We start from the raw sequence: 15,865 nt of genomic DNA on the forward strand, positions 1-15,865 counted from the left end.
TCATTTGTTAGAGTGCCAAGCCCAAAATGAGAATTCCAGTCTTGTAAAATGAAAGGCATCTCATATTTTAAAAGAAATACATTTTTTTAAAAAAAGAAATATACATAGTGCTAGAAAGGAATTTGTAAGGTCCTCATCTGTTTTTTAGCTTTCTAAGTTTAATTTTACATTTAAAGAAAAAAAGAACACACTCCTTTCAAATGGGGCCCTTTACAGTAAAGAGAGTGTTTTTTTGAAACCTAGTTATTAAGGTATCATACCTAGATAGATCTTTTAAGCTTTAAGGTGTGTTGTGGATTTGACTTTTTTTTTTCTTCTTCTTCTTTTTAACACAAACCCCTCTCGTGTAAAACAACTGTTCATAGCTGGGATTAATGGTTTGCAATTTTCAGTTACTTAGACATGGGGTCTCCAAGAGATGGCTTTTTGCAGAGTAGAATATGGCTCTCTGTGGGATTACAGAAGTTTTCTTCTCTTCGTACTTCCTTTTCTGTCATCACCCCCCACCCCCATCGATGTTGCGCCGATGTTCTCCTCGATTATGTAAAACATTTTCCCTTCATTGGAACAGATATTTTTTCTCATAACCTGTCATTGCGTTAAAGTACTTTGGGGACTGTGAATTGCTGTGTAAAATTGGTGAGATTACCCACTGCTTTGTTCTAGCGTAGTGGTTTCCTCTGGACCGAAAGAGCAGAAAGCGTTCAGGGGGAAGGCTGCTTGCTGATGGCCTGGCAGCGTTTTCTCCTCTCTGCGCGTCCATGTGTGTGCCGCAGTGACGCGGACCAGCTCTGTGGCATGGCCAGGAGCCAGGGCAGGAGAGAACAGTGCGCAGAGCCTACCCTTTCTTTGTGCTTAGTGCTCATCTGGTCTGCTGTTCGTCTTTCCCTCTTGCTTCTCGTCTCCCTTTCTAAAGAAATGATGTCTGTGATTTTTAAAACACAAAATACAGAGGGCTTCTATGTAGCAACTTCTTGTTTCTCTTCTCAGAGGATCTTCAGTGAAGTCTAGAGACTGACACTTTGTATCTGATCTCTCCAGCCTTGAAAAGCCAACCTGATAGCCTAGGCAACTCAGACATCAATACCGCGTGGGGGAGGGGAATGGACGCATCCCGGGGATCCTTCCAAGGATGTAAAAGCAAGCACTTGAGGACGGGATTTCTTTTTTTCTTTCAATGCAAATATGTTCCTTTCCCAAGATGTCTGGGAATATCCCCCTTCCCACCTTGGGAGTCCCTGCCAATGGTGGACACCAAGAAAGGGGTCCTTGTCCTCAGTTGAGCTGGAACAAAAAGGAAAAAGAAAAAAGACGACAACATATAAGTGATCTCAAGGGTGCGCAGGCATCTCCACACCAAGGAAATTTTCAGCCTTTGCCATTTTTCATGCCAGATTTCCCATTTAGATGTTATTTATACTGGGGCTCTTTATTTCTGTATAAGCTTGAATTTCACAGACCATACTCTTGTCCTTCTCTCAAATGATTTAAATTCTTCTCTTTTAATATGCAAAGCATAACTCCTACAGTGTAGCAACTTCAATCTGTTGCAATAAGTGATTCATATGTATTTGTTCATTTCTTTGCAGCTCTGAAGAGACTTATATGGCTTTGGTTTAGGATGAAAGCATCCGAGACACAACTATTGCCAACTATTATGGGCAATTTGTGTTAGGTTTTTGTTTTTGCAGTATCTTGATATAAGCACGTAGAAAAACACTGGAGATTTTGCAATGTATCTTCTTTTATTAACCTCTAGAATCCTATCGAATGTAGAATGTCTATTGTAAGCGCTTTAAACATTTACAAATAATGTTATCAAACTGATTATTGTTTTTTACTTTGATTATGCTATAAAACAAAAAGTTTCCTGTCTGCTTTCAGTGTCCTATCATTTATGTAATTATTATCATAACTTATATTTATTTTTAAATTCTCTTTTAAAAATAAAAACATCCTTTTGATAAGATCAGACTTGATTCTTTGAGATAGCAAAAGGTACATAAGAAACCTTACACAGTATATTTTGAGTAGTTAAACGTTTGTATTGCTTACAACCTCTCTGATTATAATTGTTTTGATTTTTAAGGAAATAGGAAAGCCTTTTAGTCCCGTCAGTATTCTAATTACTTTTTTGTCTACATATTAGTGAAAAATAATTTTTAGAAGTATTTAAAATCAATACAGAGAAAAAGAGTTGACGTAAAAATAGTCTGTTGCTGTATGCACTTTCAAAGTATGACTACTACTAAAAAGAAAAAATCTTCCTTTCACTTAATTACAATAGCTATATTTTAAATAAGAGAGAGAGGAATAATGTTCCTCCTCATTATTATTTGTTGTGAATCTTCAAAAATGGACTGAATTTGAAATAAAGAACAGAAAACCAGATTCTCTTCACAAGTCTCCCATCTCCCTCACTGTGCCCTCAGCCACAATTGGGCAAATGTCAACAGCCACACCTCTGTCATCAGCACGTTCATGAAGCAGGCATTTTGCTAGTTATTCTTGGGGATAAAAAGATAACGAAGTTCTCTAAGGCAAGGCCCTCTGCTTTAAAAACTCCCATAGGTCCTCTTCACCTCTAAGACAAAGTCGGAACTGCTTACCAAGGTACAGAGGCGCTTCACAATTTGGCCCCAAACCACCCTCCATCTTCCTTTCTCGTCAGTACTCTCGATTCTAGACACTCTAGAAGGCTCCAGCCAGTCTGAGTGAGTTGCAGGTCCGCAACAACACCTTGCATATTCTTGTTTCATTGCCTTTACCCATGTGAATCTCTTGACCTGGAGTGCCCTCCCTGCATCCCAGACACCTTCTCACATTTCCACAACTGAAATGTCACATGTTACCTCCACTGCAAACCCTTCCCCAAAGGGCAGGCAAGGTCAGGTGTAGCATGTCATTTCTGTGTTCGTTTCTAATATAACTCTATTATTTTACCATGATGTGCCCACATGACTGTTTTCTTTAGACCGTAAGCACTTTGAAGGCATGAAGACAGGGACCATCATTTCCCCTTCAGTAGCCCTTGCCTTGCTAGTCAGTCTTTCATTTAGCCAGATCCTATTTTCTGAACACTGTGATGCTGTGGCCTACGCCAAGTGGTGATACAAGTGTTCAACAGATGTTTGCGAAAGAAAGAATAAATGAATGAACACCAGATTTAATGGCATAGGGAGAGAGCCAGACCTGCAAATGGCCAGAAGTCAAGACCTAAGAGTGTATTATATAAGCAGTATAAAGTACAGTAGGAAATCAGAGGAGAGAGAAATCCATTTTTGATGGGATGAGCATGAACGTGGTAGTATTTTGAGCTAGGCCTCAAGGTTCTAATCAGAAGGATGCAGCGGGTGGTTTACAAAGTAAGAAGTGAGAGAACATGGCTCAGGGCAAGTGCAGAGGAGAGACGGTACAAATCAGGCCAGATCCTCACGTGTGCTCTCAATGACTGCCTGCGAGCATTCCCTACAGGCCACAGGCCCAGGTATTCCAGTTGGCCTCTCACAGTTTGGAAAGAGGTTGTTCGCTCAGAAAGGGGACCTGCTATGTGGATGGAGAGGAACCTACCAAAATACAACAAAGGCTGCATCAGCTGGGCATGGGGGGGCGGGGGCAGGGGTTGCCAAATACCGTGATCCGCTCCTGAGCCAGGTCATGACACAGCTCCAAGCCTACCCCCAGGAGAAGAGCTAGAGAAGCTACCTGCCGCCTCTGTCACTTTTTGGCCAGGCAGCTTTTACCTTTAAAGTCCATATTCAGGGCAAGATAGAGCCTCTGCTGTCAAGGTGTTTATCATCTACGAGTGATTAGAACAAACACATTTGTAATCAATGGAAATTATGCACAGATAAAGAAAACTGTTAAAATAGTGCTACCCTGGTCTTTGAAAGCAGGTCATATTTTGATAAGAAGAGATGAGGAAGGTGAAGGGAATTCTGGGAAGGTATGGCAGGGGCAGAGGACAGGAAAGATATGGCCAGTCATCTCACCTAATGCGGGCCCTTAGCCTTGCCTCTCCCCATCCCTGGTACTCACTGGGGAACAGTGAGGAGTCAACGCCCGCATGAGCATCTATTTATCACGGTGCAGAAATAAATTGTTCACAGCCTTATAAATCAATCAGAGTTTATAGATACTTGGTATGATGAAAATATAATCACTAAAGTGTTTTTTCCCCTTTCTTTTTTGTTACAGAATCATACGATGACCCAACACAGCAGTTAGTGCAAGTACAGTCTCTCAAGGAGAATTACTTTTGTGGCACAAAAAGGGAACATGTTTTACTCTTTGCACGGAAACTCTCATTGTTAATGTATATTATTCAGAAACATTGTATTGTACCATAAAACTTGTATTATCAAAACTATTGGATGTTCATGTGTTTGAACTTTTGAGCACCGGATAGACTCTTTGTATATAAAGTGTTGCACATGTATTATGTCGTCTGATACTAAAATGGTCTTATAAAGACAAGTGGACTTGGGCCCTATTCAGGCAAGATTTAAAAAAATGTGAGCAAAGTGGCTTAAGAGAAAGTATTTTCAAGGAAGACAGATTAAAACAACTGTTACACATGAGACTATTTTGGACTTCCTTTTATTTACCCTTAAGCCTAGAATTTCTCTTTTGGTATATCAACAGTTAAATCCAAGACTATTTTTTATTGCTGAAGATTCTTGCAACTGATGAAGAGATGTTCTCACAGAACAGAGCCCCACAGCTGGATAAGGCCCGTATATATATTTGTAAGCCTTGCAATGTGACAGGTAGCATCACTATATATGCAATAGTTGTTATGTAGACTGTCAAAGATTTTTTTTTTTCCTGGATACATTTGAAGCTTTGAGTGTTCAAGGTTTTCCTAAATGATTTCACACAGCCAAATTCTTGAATCAGTTGAACTAACCTGTATGTTACTGTTATTAATGTTTACTCTGCGGTCTGAACCTGGAGATTACTGGAATTGTTTTCCAAGAGGAAATAAATTCAGTTTACCATTAGGTATGAGTGTATGTGTGTGTTTTCTTTTCCTAGTTACTCTACCATTAAAAACAACAACAACAACAACTAATTGCCTGCACCCTTGGAAATGAAATCTGCTCTTGAGTATATCACAGGCACAACCTCAATCATATTTAACCTTTTCACACTGGGCCAAATGCAGCTGGGAGGATATTCATCATACTGCATAGGGAAGGAATCAGACCCAATACACTTCTCCTCTCTCCGATACTACCAGGTCACATTGTACTGGAGGATTCTGACATCACAGATGGATGTGATGGCTGTTTTCTGCATAATTTGCAGCCCAATTCGTGTCATGCTGTGCAAATCTGAACTCAAAGTAGATGGCTGCAATTTGAGAGGCAGTTTGGCTTATGTGTACTTAAGAAGCAGCTTTGTTCATTCAGAAGACAAAGCACAGAGCAGAGAGCCGGTGACTGTTAGTTCTAGCTCTGTTGCCGACTCCTAGTGTGGTCTTCTCCAGATCATTCCACCCCCCAGCCTCAGTTCCCCAGCCAGGGGAGGTAAGGCAGCTTGGGCATGAGCCCTCACACAGGTGTGGGTGTCGCTGATTGCTGACACCATTGCCTGCCACAAAATGGTGAATGTGTAGGAGCTCTAATTTCAAAGTTGTTTTTTTTTTTTTTTTGAAAGAAGAGAAAAGCAAGGTGTAAATTGAGTCCTGATTTACATGTTTAGTCAAAATTGGTAAGTATACATCTGATACTAACGCACAACTTCCAAATATATTACACTTGAAATATTTCACTCGCTGACTCTTGACCTCTTTGACATTCCAAGGGTCTCAAGCAGATCTTTAAATTGTAAACAAGCAAGAATCCTTGCATCACTTTTTTGATGGGGAACTAAAGCATGAACGCATCCACTTCATTGTGGCCACCTGTCGCCAGGGGACCCGTGAATGAAACCCAGATTACCAGCACCACGAAGCACAATTCTCACCCCATGGTTCTCAAACTTTAGCCTGCATCAGGATCACCTAGACGGCTTGCTTCATCACAGAGTGCTGGACCCAACCCCCAGAATTGTGATTCTGTCTGCCTGGGGTGGGACTCAAAATTTCCCAGTGCTCGGTAGTTCCATGGTGATGCTGTGCTCCTTGTGTGGGGGCCTCACTGAGAACCACGGCTCATCCCATTTCCCAGTTAGCTGGGTGCATTAATTATAAATAACCATTCAAAGTGCTGGCAAATTATACTATTTCATTTGTTACCAATGAAAAGAGTTTGGTCAAATTTTAGAATTATTCAGAAACAAGTTCTTCGTAGTGATTAAAGTATGCACGTTTGCCAGAATATTCCATGTGTGCGTGTATTTAGTTTTTTAATGCTGGGGAACCTACATGTATACATTTCACAATGGATTGCCAGCATGCTATTTAATTAAAAAGCTTTTTCACTGGCTACATGAATAATGAAGTATGCCGAGAATATGCAAGTACATTCATAATTAAAATACTCAGCAATATATTTAAAAAATTAAGACCTCTGATCTATTCAAGGATTTTGCATTTAAAATGAAATAACCACACTTAATAATGATTTTTTAAAAAGGTTTAAAACTTCTGGTTATTAATGAGCATGTTCTATTTCACTAAAAGTAAGCTGCCCTTCGTTTCACGGAAAGCAGGTGATGGTGTTATCCGGGGATGGATTCCCAAGTTGCCTAGAAGAGCATCACCTCTCAGAGACCTCCCAGACTCCTAGTGGACACCAGGAGTTGGAATTCTCAGGAAGCCACGGAGGCTTGTGCTTAGCATTCTCCTGGAGACTGCCATGTTGCTGGCCGTTGGGCTCCTTCACACACACAGCAGCCTCATCTCAGAGCTTAAGCCAAAGGGATTGACCTTTATTTGCTCCATATGGCTGGCTGATGTGGTCCACCCTTATAACTGACCGTTCTTTGGGTCATAAATACTGAACAGGCATGGAACTGTCATTCTCGTCTTTGCTTGTTACCTTCTTTATATTTATTCTATAAGACTGTAAGGCAACTTTATTATTTATTCCCTAAGAATATAAGGCAACTTTAAGATTAACAAAACATTGATAGGAAAATCAGCATTATGTAGAGAGGAGAAAATATGCTTAAGTAGTTGTTTAGTGCTTTAATTTTGGTTCGAATGTGTTTTTAGCATTGACTTCGAGTTTCTTGGTAGTAAAGTTTTAAAAAGAGAGAGAGAGAAGAAGGAATATATCACTTCCTTAAGAGAGATTTTTTTCCCGAGCACTTAATTTCAAAAAAAATTCTCAAAGGCAGGTGGCCAATACAATGACCATTATTCCTGACCATAATTTTATGATCTAAGTCAGTGGTTCTTATCTCATGCTATACATGGGTAGAGGCCAGAGAGCTGCTAAACATCCCACGATACATGTGACTGGTCCCCAGAACAGAATTATCAGGCCCCAAATGCCAATAGTTCCAAGGTTGAGAAACAGTTCTAATATGAAGTTTTCTGTGGTTTTTCAAGGACCTTTTTACATTGGAATCACCTGGAGAACTTTAAAAACTCATTGCCTGAATCCCATCCTGAGAGGTTCAGACTTAATTGGTCTAGAGTGCAAACTGGGCACCAAAAGTGCCCCAGGTGAGTGTAGCCTTGTTTGAGAACCACTGGGCCAGTAACATTCACAGGTGAGTGTACTGGACTCAAGACTAGAAATTTGAAAATAGCATCCAAGAAGTAGGTAAGCAATAGGGCCACCAGACTCTTCCTTTGATACAACTAGGCATTTAATGTTTATTTTAACTCTAGCATGAGAACCAATAGCAAGTTTGGACAGAAGCAGGAAAAGAGAAACATGGTGCAGAACCTCATCACCGTGACACCTGGTCCAGGATTACAAACTCAGTGAGTGAGAAACCTGGCCCAGTGGGGACCCTGGCATCCCAAAGAGCAAAGTCTCCATCACCGGCCTCAACTGTTGCCTAGAGGGAAAGCAGCCAGTAGAAGCAGATTGCTCAGTGTCTCAGGAGAAGCCCACGATCCGGGTGGTTCTGTGCCTTGTGCCAATCTCTCAGTGTTGGCAATCTACTCCATTTTTTGTTCAAACTCTGCTGCCGTCCCACTGTGTGGGCCATATGAGATAGACTTTCAGGCCAGGTCTGACTTTTGGATTTCCAGTTTTGACCTCTGGCATCGATTGTTTTTTTATAATTACTCTCATTCCAGACTATTTTAAATATTTTTAAAAATAATTATATAATTTTTGTATATGTTTGTGTTGTGCTTTGTTTTAAATAAGCCTCGTAGGCAGTTTTGAAGGCACTCCATGGCCTTCATATTTCTGTTGCTTCAGGCTAAGTAGTGATCTACCAAATGGATGTGTTCTCTATAAGCTCACCCCAGTTCCTAGACATTTAGATTCGGATGGATTTTTTTTAAAGATGAAGGTTAACAAATAGTAGAAAGTCAATAATCTCTGTTGCAAGTCAGATATGCTAGTTCTGTTGTCACTAATGGAGGCCAGGTTAACATGCTTTGGAAATCATGCAAATGGGTGATAGGGTCGACATTCTACTTTGAAAGGTGGTGAGCGTAGTAACCATAATCCCTGCGCAATCATAAGGTCAGAGCACCCGAGACGGCCTCTAGGGGTCCCCTGCAGGCTGGATGAGGCTTCTTGGAGCAGGGCTGGGTCTTTTCCAGAGCTTGGACAAGGGCATTGATGAATCTTCAAGTTCCACTCTATAGAGCGCCGCAGCCCTGCTTTGGTGCCTTGGGGTGCGACACTGCAGAACCCTTAAGAAAGGAAGTTGGAAAATCCAGATCCCATTAGAGAACACCTGCAAATGCTTCGCCACTTAATTTCCACAGGCCAGAGCCTCTTATCACAGTTGTGCGGAGGGAGCTCTACCAAAGGTACTGAAAACTCCTAGAGTTCAAGGAAGAAGAATGATTTAAGGTAAAGCGGCCCAGCCTGGGTTTCTGGCCAAGTCCCACATCTCAGGTCTGGTTGCCAGTGCGCTCCTGGGCGAGTGCCTCTGGAGCCTGAAGAGTAGCCACAACCATCTCCGCCAGATTCTTCTGTAATGAAGTCAGCTGTCAACTCCTTGGGGGCAAAATCACAGAGCCCCTTTATTTCTAAGCAGGTGTTGCAGCATATTAAAGGTTGAATTCCATCTTGTGCTCACAGCCTGAATGAGCCAGTTTTCAGACAAGCCCAGTTCTTTCTGCAAAGAGGGAAACTTGGCAATGATGGAGGCTGAGTACTTAAATGGCAATCAACTTCTGGCTCATATCAATTAATTCCTTCATGGACTTCTGCCTAAGTATAGCATCTTGAATTCCCAGCTGTGGAGGCTATGAAAAACAGCCCAAACAACACACACCACGATCTAGCAGAGGGCACACCAGTGAAATGATGATGCGTGATGCCATTTCAGGGCAACGATAGATGTTTATTTGGGGTAATCTCTTTGTTTACCAGCAGAATACAGGCCAGGACATACACCTCTTTCTCTGGGTGGCAAGTTCTTCAAGAAAACTTTTATGTCTAAGTGAAATCATTCTGAGGGAAATCACCTCCTTTGGCTTTAAAATACCAAATCCAAAGTGACTACCAGATGTGGAAGTACAATGGGCACTAGGAAATCAGAGACGGGCTTTGTCATCGTTCAGACACCAACCTCTCTATCTCCCTGTCATTTGAAGAAGGAACATCTTGATCAAGAGCTGCAAATGGAATGCGAGTAAGTTTTCGTAGTGACATATGAGATTTGGCAATTCATTAATTCATCCGGTCAATGCTGACTAGAATGGAGGCCACGACATCTACATGGAGATGCGAAATTCAAGTGCCTCATAACTCAAGAGGGCTCTCCTAATCTACTGATCTAATAATGTAGTTGTCACCAAAGTATAACCAATGAAAATTCAGATCACCTGTCAGGGTCAAAGTCATTTTGTCTACCCTGCATATAAAGCACCCCCGGTTTGTCTCCCTCTCTGCTCTCCTTTCCTGAGTCAGAATAAGAGTCTAGTTCCCTTTTACAGAAGACAAAACCTTTGTTTCTCTAAGGGTCATGCACTGTCCACTATGGTAGCCACTAGCTATTTAAATATATGGCTATTTAGATTTAAATCAATTCAAATTAAGCAAAATAAAAAACCTGGTTCATCAGTCTCACTAGGAACATTTTGAGTGTTCAGTTGCCACATGGGGCTAGTGGCTATCATATGGAACAGCACACATATGGGACTTTCTCGTTGTGGAAAGTCGTATTGGGCTGTCCAACAATTCTAACCCACCCCGCCTGCCGCCTCTGACCCTTTCCATGTGCCCCATGTGCAGAGGCCCCTCTTTCTCTAGCTCCTTTAATACCTTCCTCCCATTCACATACCATCTTCAAAAGTGTGCACGGGTTTCCCGTCTTAAAAAAAAATTTTTTTCTCGACCCTGAAACCTCCTCACAAGACTATTTTATTTCTTTTGTTTTTTTCCAAATTTCTCAAATCTGTGGTCTGCTCCCATGTTCTCCATTTCCTTTCCGTCGACTCACTCCTTCCTCACCTGCAGGCTGGCTTGCATCAATATCCTTTTACTAAATATGTATTTCCAGGATCACCAGTGGCCTTCTCACCCCCTAATCTTTCTGGGAATTTTCCCCCGTCCCCTCATCTCCCCTACCTTTCAATAATTTAGACCATCAGTCATCGGACCCCATGTTCATGCTTGGCAATATTTCTTATGTTTATTCTTTCCTTTCTATTTCCAATGACAGGACTCTAGGGAGACCCTTTTTTTCTACTTTCCTTTGGTCTCTCCTCTCTCTAAGCCTTCTTGTATATGGCCACCATGTTAATCTTTATAAAACACTATTTCATATCATTTCCCCATTCAATAAGTACTAGTGAAAAGGGCACAGTTTAAATGGAGTTTGGATCCTTTTCTGCAACTTACTAGCTGTGTAGCCTAGACAAACCTTGTTTTGTTTTTCTGAAACTTCTTTTTCCATCATTCGAGGGTGAGTATACTTACAAATTATTGTAGGATGTTTACCAATATTATTACCAATGCTTACAAATACCCAAAACATATCAGATGCCCTATGTGGGAAACTTACTGCTTTAAGTATTATTATTATTTAATCCAGGCTCTTTTTATGTTGATTCTAGAATCGCTGCTTTTTCCCCATTGCTCCTCTTACCCTTCTGATTCCCTCAAAGCACACCTTTACAATTTTTCTAAAACAAAACAAAACAAAAACCCACCACTTTTGCTATGTCTCCTGCTTGTGAGAACCTGGAATAATAGTCTATATTATCTTCTATAAAAATATGAATATTTCTTTGACTTTCAAGTGTTTTAACCTTGCCCAACTACCCACCAGTCTTATACCCCATACAGCTTCAACCTATGTCAGTCAAGCCAAATCACTCTACTTTGCACATCTAGTTCATTCTTCCTTTTTAAAAATTGTTCACTTCTATCTATTCTCACTCTTCACACAGTCTACCTTCTTCCTCTCCACTTACCTCAATCCTGCTCGATCTTCTGGTCACAGACCAAGGTCCTCTTTCTCCATAAATCCCACTCTAATCTGCACCATTATCTCCTTTCTCTGAAGTCCTATTGCACTAACAACCTAGTTTAGCAATAATGGCTTCCTTGAAAACTAGTTTTGGTGGTCCTAGCTAGATTGTAAAACTTTCAAAGATGGCAAATCTGCTCTCTGTATGTTTTGTTCACCTACCCTCAGTGATAACACCTCATAGACATTCGATTAAGCACATGTTGTTGAATTGCTAGCTTGACTACAATCCTCAGTCTATCTTAGTGCAACACACGCATGCTGTTTGCCTACTCTGTGCCAAATACAAAGGATGAGGGGGTAAGACAAGATCCCTGCTCCCCAGAAACTCCCAATTATAATTACCCAGAGAGTCAGTCTCAGCCTTTTTTCTTCAACAGTTGCCATCATCCTCATTAACCAGGTGAGAAAGGGCAACAGGAACTCAGGTCAGCATAAACTCAATTTGTAGTCACAAGACATTGGAGTTGGATGTCCAAAATGCCTCCCTCTTTGATCTCTTCTACAGTAATGATTTCCGTGGATGTGTTTAGCTCTCAAATCCTGCAATCAACTGTTTCTGAACAATCGGTGGCATGCTGTGGTCCACCCCAGACTGACCAGAATCATTTCTCTATCATTAATGGAGTTTTGCACTAAAAACGGCTAATGCTGTGTATATGCAATAGGGAGGTTAAAACAGTATTCAAAACAGAATCTGAAAAGGTACCAAATGCATATGTAAATCTAAACTGCAGCCCATTCCTTTCTTAAAGCAACAAAGATGTTGACTGTGATTACAAATAATAAGAGCTTTCCTTCTGATGAAACGGGCATATACTGAACTAAGCATACACTTATATTCCCTTGACAAATATATTTACACTCAACTCAGAACATGGAGAGAAAAGAAAATGTCAATAGTTGACAGCTCCTTGGCCTATGGGGTGCAATCCAGGAGCATAATAAATTCATTTAAGCTTGGTGTTGAATAAATGCATGTTAGGCCTGTGCTTTTTTTTTTTTTTTTTGCCTTTCCTCCAACATGTTGTTTAAATACAATGTCACGTTTTTCTGTGTTGCACAGTCCTAGTGTTGTCAGCAGAGACATGAACCAAGCTAATCCTTTGGGTGAAACCTGGGGTAATTTTCCCTAATGAGTCAAAATAGGAATGAGAAAAAGACACCACGTAGGAAACGCCTTATTGCCAAATGTTGGTAGATAACTACTCCACACTGAAAAATGTCTCAAGAATGTCGGCCACCAGGAGGTTACGAAGTCCAAAATAAGATGTATTTCCACAGACGATCTTAATCATGCTTATAAAGGGATGAATAAGCAGAGTGGAGAGGATATGAACCACATAAAAAGCTACCTCTGTTTAGAAGCTAAGTATTGCTCCCTTCTCATTAATTTATTTCTCATCTCAGCCAAATTAGATGTGAAGATATGTTCCTTATCCCTGGCAGATCTTGCAAGATATCAAACATTTTAGATTTCATGTGTGAAAGCATGACATATTGGTTATGACTGAAAATAGCATGTTTCTGGTAGAGCTCAAGTATATAAGAAATACTACACCCCACTGTTTTTGTAAATGCCAGAGTTCCATTGAGTTGAGACAGATGGTAGCAGGCAAAGATGCAATCTTATAATCAAAAGCTAAAATATGTCAAAAATATGTTAGCAAGCAAAATATAGCAGATTACTAGCTTCTCATGTCATGACAGCTTGCAAAACATGTTAGGATGTGAATTTCTAGTTATGTAAATAAAGAAGCAGTAAACAGAACAGCAGCAAATGGTATGAGAGCTCATGTGTCGATGGCCCCTTCACTGCATTTTGGGAAAAGAGTGAATCGAGCAGCCCCATATGGACATTAAGAGGTCCCCAGTATTGAATGCAGGGATCCATTTTTCTCCCATGAGTAACAAGTTTCTCTGTGATACCTAAAAGCTGTTTACCTAAATTATAGGAGGCATTCAAAATTCCCAGAGAGAATTGTAAGAATTCCATTGAGAATCATCATGCTCAAAAAAGTAAATAAATAAATAAAATAAAACAAGAGAGTGGGTGTTATTTTTGTGGAAACAAAATGTACCCAAGTCTTTCTGTATTTGTCAATGTCATTCCAAGCAGGATGGCAAGGCTTGGATGCCCCTGGAGAATGAGCTTGACCACAGGTCAGTCCTGGTTTCTTATTGTCTTGGCTAATTTCTGATCAGGGTTGTAGGGAGTAAAGACAATGTTAATCATGATTGGGGGAAAATAGAGATACTTTTATTGAGCACCTACTATGGACTAGGAGCTGTACTGCTGTCATATCAAATCAGACCTCTTAGCCTCTTGAGATAGAGAGAATATCACTGTGACTAATCTTTGCCCAGTGGAAATTCAAATCTGACCTTTTCCCTACTCCTTCTCTTCCCCCTTCTGCAAATAGGGAATCTAGGGTGGGAAGAAGGTTATAGAGAATGGGTTTTACATTCTCCTGCCCGCATTTCCACCTCTGACTCTGGGGTCTCACTTTACTCAAAGTGAGCTGTCTCTCTGATCCACACTATACCAAAGACCCAAAGGTCACTCCTAGTTTTCACTCTACAGTTGGGGAAATTTAATGTAACAGAGAATGCTACATTATAGAGCAGGAAATCTTTTGATAAGCTACTAGGTTGGAGGATGAGTGCCCAAAGGTCTGTGCATATAACAAATGATAATTAAATGTCTGGTTATAAGACAAGAAAAAGAATTTGCATTGTTCTTGAGGAAGAGCTAGCAAGACTGGGCTCTGCATTGGAGAAGAAAGGATCGGAATAGGCTACACGCCCAGTTTTGTGGCCACCGGTGAAGACTATAGAGAGTAGAAGTGTCTAACACATATTTCTAAGTTTTGTTTTGTTGATTTGGTTTAGTTCTTGTTGAGGATCGGACAAGGCAAACCTCCTCTGCTATCTTCTCCACAAAATCCTCAGTAAAGCATATCACTCACTAATGCTTCTGGGGGAGTGGATTCTTCATGTAGAGCTCAAAGAGGTGCTGAGTCATGTTTCTGCCTCGTGAAAGGTGAAAACAGACACTGATTCAGGAGCTGGAAAACAAGAAAATGGCAAGCATATAAATGAAATTACCCACACCAAGCAGCAGTCCTGAGAAGAATAGACTTTCTGAGAGTGTGAGTTGGGTGACAGAGTGGCTGGTATTGCAGCAGATCAGCTTCCAATGGACATTCAACACCCAACTCTTGATGTGTCCTCAGCCAGCTGCCTGAGAAATTCATAGCTGCTTCCCAACTGAGTGGCCCACTTCACATCATCCCCAGCTTTCTCTCTTCCCCACCCTTCCAACCTCCTTTCTCATCCCCGCATATCAGCAAAAACAAGTTCTTACAATTGGCTGGTGGATGCTCATTTTTATTGCTTTGCCTTTTGTAGATATTTGTTTACCCTCAGAGTCTCTACCCCAAGAGGCTTAACAAAGCATTTTTGTACAAAGTTCTGTCCCTATGAGAAATTGTGGTGCTAGGTGTTAAAATAACAATTTTTGCACCTGAACTACATATGTGTCTCCCTGAATTCGCACAACAACCATGGAAAACATGATATCCTCATGTTACAAATGAGGAGAGTGGGGCTCAGAAAGATAAGACAATTCGCCCAAGATCTCATAGCTAAGTGGAGGCATGATTCAAAATCAAGGAGAATATGCGAAAAAGAAGTATGTATTATGTGATGCATGTTTATGCATTAGCTAAAACAGAATAACTGTAAACGTTAATTAGCATCATATTTGGCATTCCATTGAGAAAAATAATCACTTATCAGACCAAATAAGACCTCTTGACTGCCCTACTACTATCATTCTGTGGAGGGGGCTTGGGGGGCGTGTGCAGGGGAGTGAAAGAAAGAAAAACTCAGGTGGTTTCCTGCTAAGTAACATATGAAATATGCAGTTCACACATTCTGGTAAATTGAAACAGGTGAACTCTAACTGACAGGAAGTAATGAGTGTAATAAGCCGAAGGGAATAACTCGGTTTACGCAACCATATGCTTTAGTTATTGATAGGCATGTAGAGGTAATGGTCCCACTTTATAATTCACTTGGTTGTTTTTTTCCCAATGCACCTAAGCGGATTTTCCCCCATGGGTGTAGTCAAGGTAGGAAGTCTTGGTGGGGGGTGGGGGTGGGGGGCTCTTCTTATTTGAGAAGGGAGGTTCAGGGCCATGTGAGCTCTGAGGGAAGCTAAGTGGGTGGTTAGTTCATGAGGTAATTATGACTGGAAGGCAATGTGGTGCACGCAGTCTTAGGTTCCAGTACTAAC

The 15,865-nt window shown here is 40.9% G+C and overlaps 1 protein-coding gene across 4 annotated transcripts in view; it reads left to right on the forward strand.

The window, feature by feature from the left end:
* Positions 1 to 5,005, forward strand: part of ZNF521 (zinc finger protein 521) — a 269,739-nt gene extending 264,734 nt beyond the window's left edge. For 3 of the 4 annotated variants that reach the window (XM_023530847.1, XM_011360408.2, XM_023530848.1), the window contains one exon: positions 4,198 to 5,005. In XM_023530847.1, the coding sequence (XP_023386615.1) occupies positions 4,198 to 4,227 (30 nt within the window). In that variant the 3' untranslated portion in view covers positions 4,228 to 5,005. The remainder of the gene's footprint in view (positions 1 to 4,197) is intronic. The other variant, XR_002780401.1, reaches the window with a different exon arrangement.
* The last annotated feature ends 10,860 nt before the right edge of the window (positions 5,006 to 15,865 follow it).

The sequence above is a fragment of the Pteropus vampyrus genome, unplaced genomic scaffold (genome assembly GCF_000151845.1).
Source record: "Pteropus vampyrus isolate Shadow unplaced genomic scaffold, Pvam_2.0 Scaffold55, whole genome shotgun sequence".
NCBI classification, from domain to species: Eukaryota; Metazoa; Chordata; class Mammalia; order Chiroptera; family Pteropodidae; genus Pteropus; species Pteropus vampyrus.